Source organism: Giraffa tippelskirchi, chromosome 9 (assembly GCF_054371585.1).
Source record: "Giraffa tippelskirchi isolate mGirTip1 chromosome 9, T2T-mGirTip1v1.2.pri, whole genome shotgun sequence".
Lineage (NCBI taxonomy): Eukaryota > Metazoa > Chordata > Mammalia > Artiodactyla > Giraffidae > Giraffa > Giraffa tippelskirchi.
Window position 1 is genome coordinate 70,688,604 of NC_137283.1, and position 13,995 is coordinate 70,702,598.

Genomic DNA, 13,995 nt, shown 5'->3' on the forward strand with positions numbered 1-13,995 from the left:
ATATGTTTATATATATATATATATATATATATATAATTTAAATATTTAAACTTTAAATTCTATACCCAAACTATTCCATACCGAAACTGAGAACTATAGCTGTTCTCAACTATAGGGGAAAATTAAAAGTATTATTCATAAAAAGCCTTAAAAACATGGCCGATTTAAACACACAGCATTTCATCAAAAATGCTGCCAAAACCTCTCGAGTGACAGTAGTTGAACCAATTAGCATTCCCACCAAAATGAAGACTTTCTTGATTATTCAGGCACACAATCCAGGGTGTTACTGACCAATTATTTATGAGAACAGTCAGAGTAGTGTCCCCATTGGTTGTTGTTCAATCACTATGTCTATGTTGTGTCCAACTCTTTGCAACCCCATGGACGGCAGCACACCAGGCTTACCTGTCCTTCACTGTCTCCCAGAGTTTACTTAAACTCACGTCCATTGAGTCGGTGATACCATGCAACCATCTCATCCTCTGTCACCCCTTTCTACTCCTGCCCTCAATCTTTCCCAGCATCAGGGTCTTTACCAATGAGTTGGCTCTTCACATCAGGTGGCCAAAGTATTGGAGCTTCAGCATCAGTCCTTCCAATGAATATTCAGGGTTGATTTCCTTTAGTACTGACTGGTTTGATCTCCTTGCAGTCCAAGGGACTCTCAAGAGTCTTCTTCAGCACCACAGTTCAAAAGCATCAATTCTTCAGCACCTAGCCTTCTCTGGGGTCCAAGTCTCACATCTATACATGACTACTGGAAAAACCATACCCTTGACTAGATGGACCTTTGTTGGCAAAGAGATGTCTCTGCTTTCTAATACACTGTCTAGGTTTGTCACAGCTTTTCTTCCAAATTTTTAAATTTTATGGCTGCTGTCACCATCTGCAGTGATTTTGTAGCCCCCGAAAATAAGATCTGTCACCGTTTCCATTTTTTCCCCATCTGTTTGCCATGAAGTGATGGGACTGGATGCCACTGCATTGGTAAGAACCACACAAGTAGAAAAGATTGGGAGAAATCTATCACTAACTTTGGCAGAAGCTATTAATTTTACCATGTCTGCTGTAGATGGAACAGAGATCAGTTTCTCAACTCACTGGCCTGTGTACTGATGGACAACTGCATTGCTTCGGATTCCTTATTGGCTGGTCATGGCGCTGTCTGTGTCACTGCTCATACTTCTTGTTGTAGTATTTGGTCAATGAGACAGACAAGATGGAACAGCTATGTATTTCCTTAAGGAAAAAGCAAATGACTCTCGTGGTCTATTGGGTTTGTTCTCTTGGCCTAGCTGGAGCAGTTAGGGTACTGGTTCCAAATCTTTTTACAGGACTCATTAGTTGTTCTTCTTTTTGTCATAGTGGTCATATGTTGATCCACTGTAACTGTTAAAGAGAAATGGAGGCCAAAGCCACAGTTTGAATACACCCCTAGACCAAACACTTAAGGGTCATTCAATTAAAACTTAAAACTGTCCTGATTTCCCTGAAATGCTGACTCTGACCTTAAACAAAACTTAAGCTTTATTCATGTCAGTTGCTGCTGCTGCTGCTAAGTCGCTTCAGTCGTGCCCGACTCTGTGCGACCCCATAGACGGCAGCCCACCAGGCTCTGCCGTCCCTAGGATTCTCCAGGCAAGAACACTGGAGTGGGTTGCCATTTCCTTCTCCAATGCATGAAAGTGAAAAATGAAAGTGAAGTCGCTTAGTCGTGTCCGACTCAGCGACCCCATGGACTGCAGCCTACCAGGCTCCTCCGTCCATGGGATTTTCCAGGCAAGAGTACTGGAGTGGGGTGCCATTGCCTTCTTCTATTCATGTCAGTATAACCTAGTTAATCAACCACAGTTAACAAAGTGAAATCACTCAGTCGTGTCTGACTCTTTGCAACCCCATGGACTGTAGCCTACCAGGCTTCTTCATCCATGGGATTTTCCAGGCAAGAATACTGGAGTGGGTTGCCATTTCCTTCTCCAGGGGATCTTCCCAACCCAGGGATTGAACCCAGGTCTCCTGCACTGTAGGCAGACACTTTACCGTCTGAGCCACCATTACTGCTCTAGAAAAGAGTGTAAGTTTCTGGCAATTACAATCACAATACATGATACATGGTTGTTCCTCCTCGTGCTTCACAAGCTAAGCTGTAACTGCTCAGTGTGGAGCTTCAAGCCTGTTTGTGAACAGTTTGTTTCTCACTCAGTAAAATGTTCATCTCAAGTAAAGCTCTCTGAATTTTCTTTTGAAACATTCTATCCAGAGTCTTGAAGACTCTTGAGAGTCCCTTGGACTGCAAGGAGATCCAACCAGTCCATCCTAAAGGAGATCAGTCCTGGGTGTTCATTGGAAGGACTGATGTTGAAACTGAAACTCCAATACTTTGGCCACCTGATGCAAAGAGCTGACTCATTGGGAAAGACCTGATGCTGGGAAAGATTGAGGGCAGGAGGAAAAGGGGACGACAGAGGATGAGATGGCTGGATGGCATCACCGACTCGATGGACATGGGTTTGGGTGGACTCAGGGAGTTGGTGATGGACAGGGAGGCCTGGCGTGCTGTGGTTCATGGGGTCACAAAGAGTCGGACATGACTGAACTACTGAACTGAACTGATACAGAGTCTTAAGTGCTTCTACATTCATTCTCTCATCAGATGATCTCCATAATGATAGAACAAAAAGGGCAAGAAGACCTTGCAATACAGTTGACCATGAAGACAGAGAAGCAATCTCCAAGCAGTGAAGATCTGGGTCTTCAGCTGTCCCTGAATTCACCTACCTCCAGCAAATGAGAGAATGGTCAAAAGCAGGGACAAGAGTTTGAATATACAGACAATGGCCAGACCAAACATACAAACAGAATTCTGATTCACAGTCTGCAGCACTCAGTCCAGGAAGGCAAACAATGCCTACGACAATCAACACAAGAGGCCAGGACTTGATTAATAACTGACAGCTTCACTCATTTTCCCTTGGGATCAACTGAGACCCAGCTGGGAAAGTCAAATATGCATCCCTACTCAATCACATACAATGCCCTGCTTCCAGTTAGCCCACCTACAGTTTTCTCAGGCCAACATCTCTTCCTTCAGGCACACCTTTTTTCCATTTTATATAAACTTTTCCCTCTCCTCTGCCCACTTTTGAGACTCTGCCAAACACAAATGATGGTAGCTAACTCCCTTGCTATAGCAACCTCTTAATAAAAAGCCTTCATTTGTTCCAATTTGGGTGATCTTTATTTCCCCACAAGATAATCCATGAGTTGATATTTTTTGAAGTTGTGGGACTAGTATTATTGATTATTCATTTATGCTATCCTCTCTACCTTTGTATATGTTTGAAATTTCACACAATAAAAAAATTTAAAATATTTCAAAAATGTCAGGGTCATTAAACAATAACAACAGCAGAGACTGATTCTATATTAGCTAAAAGTACATTATTGGAAAAAAAAAACTGGGGAAATCTAAGTTGGATCATATATTAGACAAGAGTTTAGACTAATGTTCAATTTTCTGAGTGAACAATTCTACATGGTTACATAGGAGAATGTCCTTGCTTTTAAAAGGTAATGGTGAAGCACTTGAGATAAAGTTATAATGCCTGCCACTTACAGACAGTTCATGAAAAAGTATGTGCAGGTAGAGAGAGAAAATAAACAACACAAAACATTAACAACTGGTGAAACTCAATGAAAGGTATAGAATGTAAATTTAATGTTCTTAGAATTTTTCTATTGGTTTAAAGTTTTTCAAAATAAAAGTTGGTGGGAAAAGAGCACAATAAAATACATGTATTAGGTTGGTACAAAAGTAATTACGGTTTCAGACCATGCATTTTAAACCATAAGTATGCTCAAACATCTTTATTAATCAAAATAGGAAGCATTACAATCAACACATTTTTGCCAATGAGAAATAAGTTTGTTTATTCCTGTAGCATAAAAATCTGAGCTTCAGGATTTGAAGAGCTCTTGGAAAGGATTTTCTGCCTCCTGCTGGTTGTGGAAGTGTTTTCTCTGCAAAAAAAGTTGTCAACTTTTTGCTTGAAGAAGTGGTAGTCAGTTGGCAAGAGGTCAGGTGAACATGGTGGATGAGGCAAAACTTCGCAGCCCAATTCACTCAACTTTTGAAGTGCTGGCTGTGAGATGTGTGGCCACGCATTTTTATGAAGAAGAACTGGGACCATTCTGTTGACTAATGCTGGCTGTAGGATTGCAGTTTCTGGTGTATCTCATCGATCTGCTGAGCATACTTCTCAGATATAATGGTTTTGCTGGGATTCAGAAAGCTATAGTGGATCAGACTGGCAGCAGACCACCAGTGATCATGACCTGTTTTTTTGGTAAAAGTTTGGCTTTGGGAAGTGTTTTGGAGCTTTTTCTCCGTTCGACCACTGAGGTGGACACCACTGGTTGTCATATAAAATCCACTTTTCATCACACGTCACAATCCAATCAAGAAATGGTTCGTTGTTGTTGTGTAGAATAAGAGAAGATGACAATTCAAAATGACAATTTTTTGTCAGCTCATGCTGCTGCTGCTGCTAAGTAGCGTCAGCCATGTCTGACCCTGTGCGACCCCACAGACAGCAGCCCACCAGGCTCCCCCGTCCCTCGGATTCTCCAGGCAAGAATACTGGAGTGGGTTGCCATTTCCTTCTCCAATGCATGAAAGTGAAAAGTGAAAGTGAAGTTGCTCAGTCATGTCCAACTCTTAGAGACCCCATGGACTGCAGCCTACCAGGCTCCTCCGTCCATGGGATTTTCCAGGCAAGAGTACTGGAGTGGGGTGCCATTGCCTTCTCCAGTCAGCTCATGAGGCACCCACTTATGGAGCTTTTTCACCTTTCCAATTTGCTTCAAATACCAAATGAGGGTAGAATGGCTGATGTTGAGTTCTTCGGCAACTCCTCATGTAGTTGTAAGGGGATCAGCTTTGATAATTGCTCTCAATTGGCCATTGTCAACTTCTGATGGCCATCCACTGTGCTCCTCATCTTCAAGTCTCTCCTCTTCTTTGCAAAATTTCTTGAATCACCACTGCACTGTATGTTTTTTAGCAGTTCCTGGGCCAAATGTGTTGTTGATGTTGTGAGTTGTCTCCACTGCTTTACAACCCATTTGAATTCAAATAAAAACACATCACTCGAATTTGCTTTTTTGTTTAACATCATTTCGATAGTGTAAAATGAATATAAAATAAACAGCAAGTAATAAGTCATCAGCAAAAAAGATAAAGTGAGAAATGTGCATTAAAATGATATATAACATAATCATATTTATTTAAGAATGTATTCCAATATCAAATGGCAAAGTTCAACAACTCAAAATCGCAATTATTTTTGCAGCAATCTAATAATACTACAAAAAACGTAAAAGCAAAAATTCTCACATTCTTTCTTTCATGTCTTCTTAACGGAAAAGTGAAAGTTAAAGTCATTCACTCTTGTCCAACTCTTTGCAACCCCATAAAATATATAGTCCATGGAATTCTCCAGGCCAGAATACTGGAGTGGGTAGCTGTTCCCTTCTCCAGGGGAACTTTCCAACCCAGGGATCGAACCCAGGTCTCCCAAAAACTACTAGTAGTTAATTATATAGGGAAGGAGGGGACAGGATAGATAAGAGGGGATTGCAAACTAGATTTTTCAGAATGTACACTAACCATAATATTTTTAAAATGTACTTTGTAAGTTATTGTTATATTCTAAATAGCTTGTTAGTAATGATTTTCGTTTCTTACTTTGCTTGAATATGATTTAGTAGTGTGGTATAATATCTCCTTATTTATCAATTTATCCATCCATCCATCCATCCATCCAGGGGAACCAGCATATACTTAATGTTTCCAGATGCTCCTAAGGATTAGAAGACTGTCCTCAACTGTTCAGAACACAGCCTTTATTGCATTCTTTTTCTACATGGTTGCTTCTAGTCTGAGTGATTTAATATAACCTTACTAGTTTATTCTCCTCATTTTGACCACTTTTTTTCCAACCATCTGTGAGGTACATTTTGATATTATTATTTGGTACAAAAAACTGTGCTTTGTTATATTTTTCACTGTATAGAGGCTACATCTTGAGAACTTAAGATTACATGAAGTGAAGAACAGAGATTCTCAATGAGAAACTACAAAACCAGACACTCCCTGGTGGTCTAGTGGCTAGGATTTGGCTCTCTCACCACTCCGGCCTGGGTTTGATTCCCCGCCGGGGAAGCCTGTCTTCAAGATTCCCTGTTGGCTCAGATGGTAAAGAATGCGGGAGACCTGGGTTCTATCCCTGGGTTGGGAAGATCCCCTAGAGGAGAAAATGGCAACCCACTCCATTATTCCTGCCTGGAGAATTCCATGGACAGGCTACAATCCATGGGGTTGCAAAGAGCTGGACATGACCGAGTGACTAATACTTTCACTCACATACTTTATTGACTGAACCCAAATACTCTCAGACTGGTCATTCCAGGGCTAAGCAGAGAAAATGAAAGCAAGTGCAGAAAGTTCAAATAACTTGTATTTGGTCACACCACTAGAAAATGTCAGAGCCAGTATTCAAGTCATGCTCTCTTTCCCACCAATTAGAGTCAAATCAGCAAGCTTTAGAGGTATAAAATGATGGAACTGATTCACCTTGGCAGATTCAGCTAAATCCTAAAAACCTTGCAATTCTGCTTTGAAGCTGACACGGATCAGCTACTAAAACTCAAGGCTTGCCAAGTGTAGGAAACAATGTGCGTTCTCTGTATAAGACTGCAAATGACTATAATTCCAAAATAAAACTAAATCAGAAATAAACTTTGCCATCCAGATGGGAATGCCAAAGGAATTTTTCATGACCTTGCCTTTCTCAAGTATGTCTTGACCTAATAATTAACTACCACAAACCAGCCTTGTGGTTAACTCATGCTACATGTAGGAGTCTGAAATTTTTCAGGGATAGAACTTGAAGAGGCCTCAAGTTGGATGCTGGAGAAGGAAACGGCAACCCACTCCAGTGTTCTTGCCTGGAGAATCCCAGGGACGGGAGAGCCTGGCTGCCGTCTAATGGGGTCGCACAGATTCGGACACGACTGCAGCGACTTAGCAGCAGCAGCAGCAGCAGCAAGTTGGATGCATTCTGAAGAGAACGGTTCAAGGAAAAATATTAATTATTTATAAAAAGATGAAATTATATCTCTATATTATGCCCAGTTAAAAAAATTAACCCTAGGTGGTTCAGGAATTTAAAAGTTATGGTAGAAACTTGAGCATTCTTAGTGGAAAGTATAGAAAATGTCTTCAGACCTCAGGGCAGAGCAGGACTTAAGAAAGACAGAATGAACTTACCTTAAAGACTGACAAATCTGACTATATTAAAATTAAGAACTGTATTCCTCAAAAACACCTTAAAAAAGGTGAAAAGACAATTTAAACTAGAAGAAGACATTCACAGCATACATGATTGAAAAATAATTAGCAAGACTGAGGAAGAATATATGAAAGGGAGAACTTACCCATATTACTTTATATCCTCAAGGCTTTTTTTTTTTTTTTTACAATATGCATGTATTATTATGTTCATTTTAAAAATTAAATTGAAATAAAAGTATCCAATAAAGCTAGATTCAATATTTCCTCTTGGATTACTGTTAAGGCCTAGATGATGTGGATGAGGGAATTCAGTACATTAATACCATCCCCCTTACGTAAATCAACATCTTTCATTTAAAAGATGCAAAAAACAAACACATCCTAATTGTAAGTGTACAGTCGTTTGAACAGCAGGTGCTGTCTATACAACAATTACCAAACAATACTTGTAGAAATGCACTATGGAAAGAACAGGAACACGCGCGGGTTACTCACACAACCTTCAGGACAATAATTTTCTGTGGGGAGAGAGGAAAGGTCTTTAGTGGCATCTGTTTTAAAGAAGAGAGAAGGCAAATGCCGGAAATATTAACATCTTGTTAAATGGGGCGAGGGGAGGGGGTACATGAGCGCTAAACAACTTTTTAAACTGTGAGAAATCTTCACAATTTAAAATTTTAACTAAAATTAAGAACACTGAGAAGAAATGTTCATCAGTACTTGCTGTTTGAGGATTTTGGAAGTACACGACTTTTGTTTCCACCTGCTACATCTCTTGGAAAGACCATGTCTGATGACTGCATTTTAGACACGACGCACTTGTAGGAATGATTCTGAAACGGCAAGAAACCAGAGTCGCAATATGTGAGAGAAGATGCGGATTCCAGGAGCCCGCCTGACCCGACCGGGCCTGGATGGGACCCCACTTCATGCAACCTCAGGATCCGGAATTCCGGCCGCCTTGGGGTCCGCCGTTATTCGCCCAGCGGCGCCTCCTAGAGCCGCCAGGGCTCCACACACAGACAATGCTAGTGGACCGCGCGCGCATATTCGGGAGCTCCAGGCGCCCGGCCGGCGGCGCGAGTCCGCGCCAACTGGGCCGCGCTGTGGCTGGGCGCATGCGCACCGGAGGGGGCAGGGCCGGCCGGGTCCATTAAATGGCTCGGGTTTCGTGCCGCCCCGCGTCCCGCGAGAGCTGCTCTTCTCGCCTGTGGTTGGAGCATGGTCGGCGACGCTGGCGCTTCCGAGGCCCGCGGGGACAGGCTGCTGGGGTTCCCCTTTCCCTCCCCACGGGTTCGCGTCCGGCCGTGGTGGTTTCCTGTGCAGGACTTGAGGAATCCGCTGGTGTTCTTCCTGGAGGCGTGGCTGGCCGACTCGATCTTTGGTGCGCTACCCTCGGCCTAGCGGGCCTCTCAGAGCGGCCGAGGGCCCCGAGCCGCGCTGGGTCCATCACGTCCCCTTGTGGCAAGCGTCTCCTGCCCCTCACCCGCACTCTTCTCCTGCTTTCCTTTTGTTTTCAGGCCCAGACCGAGCCTTGGTTCCAAAAATGGAGTGGATGAGCCAGGCCCTGCTGATGGTGGACCCTGTTGACGCCGGGAACGTGGTCGAAGTCACCGTTTTCGCGCGGCCGGCAGTCCAGCGTCAGGTGAAGAGCGTGCTTCTGAGCCAGGTGTCGGTGCACCGGGAGCAGCGCGCCCGAGGTGAGGGGCTCGGCAAACACGCCTAGGAGGAAGGCAGGGGGAACCGCCTGGCCTTACCTGACTTCCTTCCAGCCTCTCGTCTTCCCCAAACTCCTTGCAGTGTCCCAACTCCCGTTTGCTAGTGATCCCTGCGCCTCCCTTGAGAGAGGAGTCCAAGCAGGACCCTGAGAAAGCAAAACTGAGATGTGAGGCATTCAGACACCTACCTGCCGGTGCTGGCCTCAGCTCCGTCAGCTCACTAATTCCAGATCTTAGGTTCAGAGCTTCCACCCCAAGAAATGATACTGCCAGCACACCTCTTCGCCCTTGCAGGAGTAGTTTGAAACGCAGCATTTTTCCTTATCCAGCTGAGAAGATGGAACAACTCGAGGAATTCCTGAAGGCCCAGGCACAAGGTCCCCGGGTGCCCCAGCATCCTGTTCCATGAGTGTTGTCAGGAGCGTAAGAACAGTCCGGCTTCTGCTGTTAATGTTCAAGAGAAGCAAATATCCTTAAATCTCTGCTTTTTCTCCCCTTGTGTCTTGATGAAGTATAGTGGTTTGATTATTTTGCTGCAAACCTGAGTTTGTAGTGCCATTCTAGTTAATAAATGAATTTCGTTTTTGTCCAAGGGCATAAAGATCTTTGCTCACTCAAAATTAAGCAAATTTATAAAAGACTGTTCATGCATGTCTTGATGTGAGAGGGGGGTAAACGGCTGTTAGGTTAAATGCTGTCAGGTGATGGGTTTCTTTTTTTCTTAGTTGTTACCATTTTGAAGCTATTAACCCTTTTATGATTTTTATGGTCAGACTCAGGACCTTACATGCAGAGGCCAGAAATGCAGGGTCAATCAGCTTTGAGTTTCTTTTGCATCATTTGTTCTCAAAATTTAGTGTCAGAATCATCTTGAGAACTTTCTGCAACACAGCTTCCTCAGCCCCTTCTGCACGAATTCTGAGTCAGTACATCAGGCCTGTGAATTTGTGTTTCTAACAAGCTCTTAGGTAATGCCAGCGCTTCTCCTATGAGGCTCTCACTTTTAAGCTGGTATTTGGCTTCAGAATAGCACCCAGTGTGCCATGGGTTTTCTTAGAGTGGAGTCTCTGACCTCAAGCGTGGGAGGGCATTTCAACATGCAAGCTGAGGTGATCAGCATTCATCTCTTCTGCTCGGGCTGTAATTCACCAGAGGAGCTGGGGTCCAGGGCAGCTGGTGCACTGAGAGGTGTCCTTCCAGCTAGCTGTCTCCCCACCTCTTCCTCAAGCAGGTGTCCTGCATGGGCTGAGTTGTTTTTCCGTTACCTATACAGTGATGTGACCAATCTGTGTAAAACTGTCCCAACCCCTTGCTGCTTCCACTTTCAGGAAGCAGAATTGTTGGAGGAATGATTGCCAAGAGCTCCATGGTTTCAGACACAAAGTTGGAATTAATTTAACTCCTCCAGTTTCTTCACCCCTTGGCAGTAAGGGATTCTAGCACTTTGCAAGGATTTTAAGCACACACACACACAGATTTTGGGCTTCCCAGGTGGGACAGTTGTAAAGAATCTGCCTGCCAGTGCAGGAGACACAAGAGATGCCGGTTTGATCCCTGGGTTGGGAAGGAACAATGGCAGTGGCAATATTGGAACAATAGGAAATGGCAATCCACTCCAGTATTCTTGCCTGGAAAATTCCATGGACTGAGAAGCCTGGCAGCTACAGTCCATGGGGTCCCAAAGAGTTGGACACAACTGAGACTACCCCTCCCACCACACACACACACACATACATGCATTACTTTACTCTTTGTAAAGTCTTCTCTTATCCACACCCAGAAAAGTCTGTAGTGAACCTTCTTTTATAAGCATATAATAGACTGCAGCCATTAGATTAAAAGACTCGATCCTTGGAAGGTGAGCTATGTCAGCCTAGACACCATACTAAAAAGCAGAGACATCATTTTGCCAACCAAGGTCTGTATGGTCAGAACTGTGGTTTTCCCAGTAGTCATGTACGGATGTGAGAGGTGGACCATAAAGAAGACTGAGAACTGAAGAATTGATGCTTTTGAATTGTGGTGCTGGAGAAGATTCTCGAGAATCATTTGGACTACAAAGAGATAAAAACCAGTCAATCCTAAACGAAATCAACCCTGAATATTCATTGGAAGGACTGATGCTGAAGCTCTAGTACTTCGCCACCTGATGTAAAGACCAACTCATTGGAAAAGCCCCTGATTCTGGGAAAGATTGAAGGCAAAAGGAAAAGACGACCGAGAATGATATGGTTAGATAGCATCCCTGATTGAGTGAACATGAATTTGAGCAAACACTCGAGATAGTGGAGGACAGAGGACCCTGGCATGCCACAGTCCATGGAGTTGAAAAGAGACACGACTTAGCGACTGAACAATGACACAAATCTTTGGTTACAAGTGATACTGAACATTATTCTACTTTGCTTCACATTTTTGTTAAGTGCTTTTTACATTTTTCTTCTTTCCTGTCATTACTTCTTTCAACTCTGAAGATAAGGGTTTTTATTATCTGTATAAGCTTTTATAACAAATAATGGTCCATTATAACCAATATTGTCCACCCCTTTGCTTCTCAAGTTTTTTGCATACAAAAATTTTTATTGTATGTAGTTAAACCAATTACTATTTTCTGTGTGGTTTTCCCCTCATCCTCACCTTTTACAGTTAAGCTTAGGAGTGCCTACTTTTTTTCCTTTTGTAGAAATTTGATAGATATTCCTATAGGTTTTTACTGGTGGGATTTTTATAAAAACTTTTGGATGTTTTTGACTGTTCAACATTTAGAGGAAGTAGGTTATGCTTAAAACTTATTCCAATTTTCCAAAATTATCCAAAACTAAGTTACTAAATGATCCTGTTCTCTATTCTTTATACACATAGACGTGTTGAAGTCCTAACCCCAGTACCTCAGAATGTGACTCTCTTTGAAATAGGGTCTTTAAAGGGGTGATTAAGCTTAAATGAGGTCATGTGTGGGCCAGTATGACTGTTTTATTAATGAGAGGAAATACAGATACAGGTATGTGCATGACGAAAGGAAAGACCAGGTGAGGCCACAGCAAGAAGGCAGGCATCTCTGTAAGCCAAGGAGAGGGGCCTCAGAAGAAACCAAACCTGCTGACACCTTGAGCTTGGGCTTATAGCCTCCAGAACTTTGAGAAAATAAGCATCTGTTGTTTAAGCCACCTTGTCTGTTATTTTGTTATTTTGTTATTTTGTGACGGTAGCCCTAGCAAACTAATGCAATATTCAATATCTACAAAGAGAAGTTGCTCTGTCATTCTAATTTTCAGAACTTGGAAGTAATTCTAGTTATATATGTATTGATAAGAGCTTGCATCACATACCAGGCCCTGTGCTAAGCATAGGATGCTTGCAGCCTCAGTAAATTGTTGAGGTCACACAGCTAGGATGTGGTGATGCGTGAGATTTGAACCAAAACGTTGATTCTAGCATCTCACGTCCCTGTTATACTTTCCCATGTGCTTTTATTTTTCTCCATGATTGAATTTAGTCGCATTCTCTTCGTGTGCATGTGTGTTTTAAGAGGAGTCAGAATACACTTAATTGGTTAAGAATCCATAGTATTTGTTACTCTATTAAGGGACAAGACAATTTTTTTCCTAACATGTTGCCAGAATAGAAATAACCTACTAGTACCATGCTCAAAAATAGCATTGCTGATTTTTCTGATGACAAACATACTTTCATCCTCAATATTTTTAAATAAGGTGATATATAAAGTATTAAAGTAATTACAAAATCTCACTGCTCATATAGTCCCTTCAAGAAGTTTTCTATTACTCCAAATATTTTTCTGTAATTTTAGTAAACATTTTATTGATGTAGAGCATTCCATTCATACCAAAGCCATGCATATCCACAGTGTGAAAAGATTCATCAAACAGAACACATCCATTAAGCCAGTAGCCAGAGGGGAAAAAGGCGTTAGTTACACTCCAGAAGCCCCTGTTTGCATCCTCCCCAAGGATAACTACTGTTGTGACAACTGTAATTGGACTCAGTGTAAGATTTGTTCATGTCGCCAGTGGTTATAGTTCCATTGTATGAATAAACCTTAATTTTAGTTTTCCATCCTGTTGGTATGTACTTTGATTGTTCCCTATTTAAACTTACAACAAATAGGGCTGCTATGAAAATTGTACATAACTTGGTGCCTACATATGTGCATTTCTACTGAGTATATATCTAGGATTGAAGTTGCTAGGTGATAGGGTGTGTGCAAGTTCAAGTTGCCAAGGTGACTGAACCAATTTCCATTCCTTTCAGCAATGTATGAGACTTCCAGTCACTCGACATCTTTGTCAACAATTTTTATTTTAGAAAATTTAGGTATTAGTGCTATTGAACTGCGATTTTGAAAAATTCACTTAGTTGGTTACACAGTATAAAAATGTGAGTGTACGTACAGTTTACTTTCTTTTTAACAAACTTATGAGTTGTGCCACCATCAGCACAGGCCAGCTTGGGAACTTTTCTATCACTTCACAAAGTCTGTCATCACTCCTGCTTCCAGCTCCAGGCAGTCTGCTGCCTGTCTCCAGCAGTCACATTTTCTAGACATTTAAGTATTGATAGAATAATATTCTAAGTAGTCTTTTGCATCTGTCTTTATCTAGTTGGAATTTCTCTGCTTTTTGAGTGGGGGATTTAGCCCATTCTAGTTTAATGCAATTATCAATATGATTGGATTTGTCTGCCATTTTGCTTTGTTTCCTATCATGTCTTTTTTGTTCTTTTCCTCTTTCATTATTTTATGTTAGATAAATTTTTATTTATCATTTTAACAATACTTTAAAGAGGGGATTTCCCCCCTCTGTTTTGCCTTAGGGATTATAAAAATATTAACTTATTACATCCTGCTTCACATTAATGGAAAGTGTGGAAGGAGGAAGGAAAAACAGCTGAATAAGTGAA

General features: G+C 42.0%; 1 protein-coding gene and 1 long non-coding RNA gene across 2 annotated transcripts; one reads left to right on the plus strand and one right to left on the minus strand.

Moving 5' to 3' along the window:
- Positions 1–5,269: 5,269 nt before the first annotated feature.
- On the minus strand, positions 5,270–8,469 carry LOC145521806 (uncharacterized). Its single transcript, XR_014065707.1, has 3 exons — positions 8,284–8,469; positions 6,454–8,190; positions 5,270–5,575 (listed from the first exon to the last, which is right to left on the minus strand). It is a non-coding gene; the product is annotated as an uncharacterized LOC145521806 (long non-coding RNA).
- DPPA5 (developmental pluripotency associated 5) lies at positions 8,408–13,152 on the plus strand. The gene is made up of 3 exons (XM_081530754.1): positions 8,408–8,741; positions 8,878–9,057; positions 9,405–13,152. Exons 1-3 carry the CDS (start codon positions 8,579–8,581, stop codon positions 9,482–9,484), a joined length of 423 nt encoding a protein of 140 aa, XP_081386880.1. The 5' UTR covers positions 8,408–8,578; the 3' UTR covers positions 9,485–13,152.
- The last annotated feature ends 843 nt before the right edge of the window (positions 13,153–13,995 follow it).

Coding starts and splice junctions, on each gene's coding strand:
- DPPA5 (XM_081530754.1), top strand. CDS start 8,579: ATGGTCGGCGACGCTGGCGCTTCCGAGGCCCGCGGGGACAGGCTGCTG. Junction 8,742..8,877: donor GCTGGCCGACTCGATCTTTG/GTGCGCTACCCT, acceptor TTTTGTTTTCAG/GCCCAGACCGAGCCTTGGTT. Junction 9,058..9,404: donor CCGGGAGCAGCGCGCCCGAG/GTGAGGGGCTCG, acceptor TTCCTTATCCAG/CTGAGAAGATGGAACAACTC.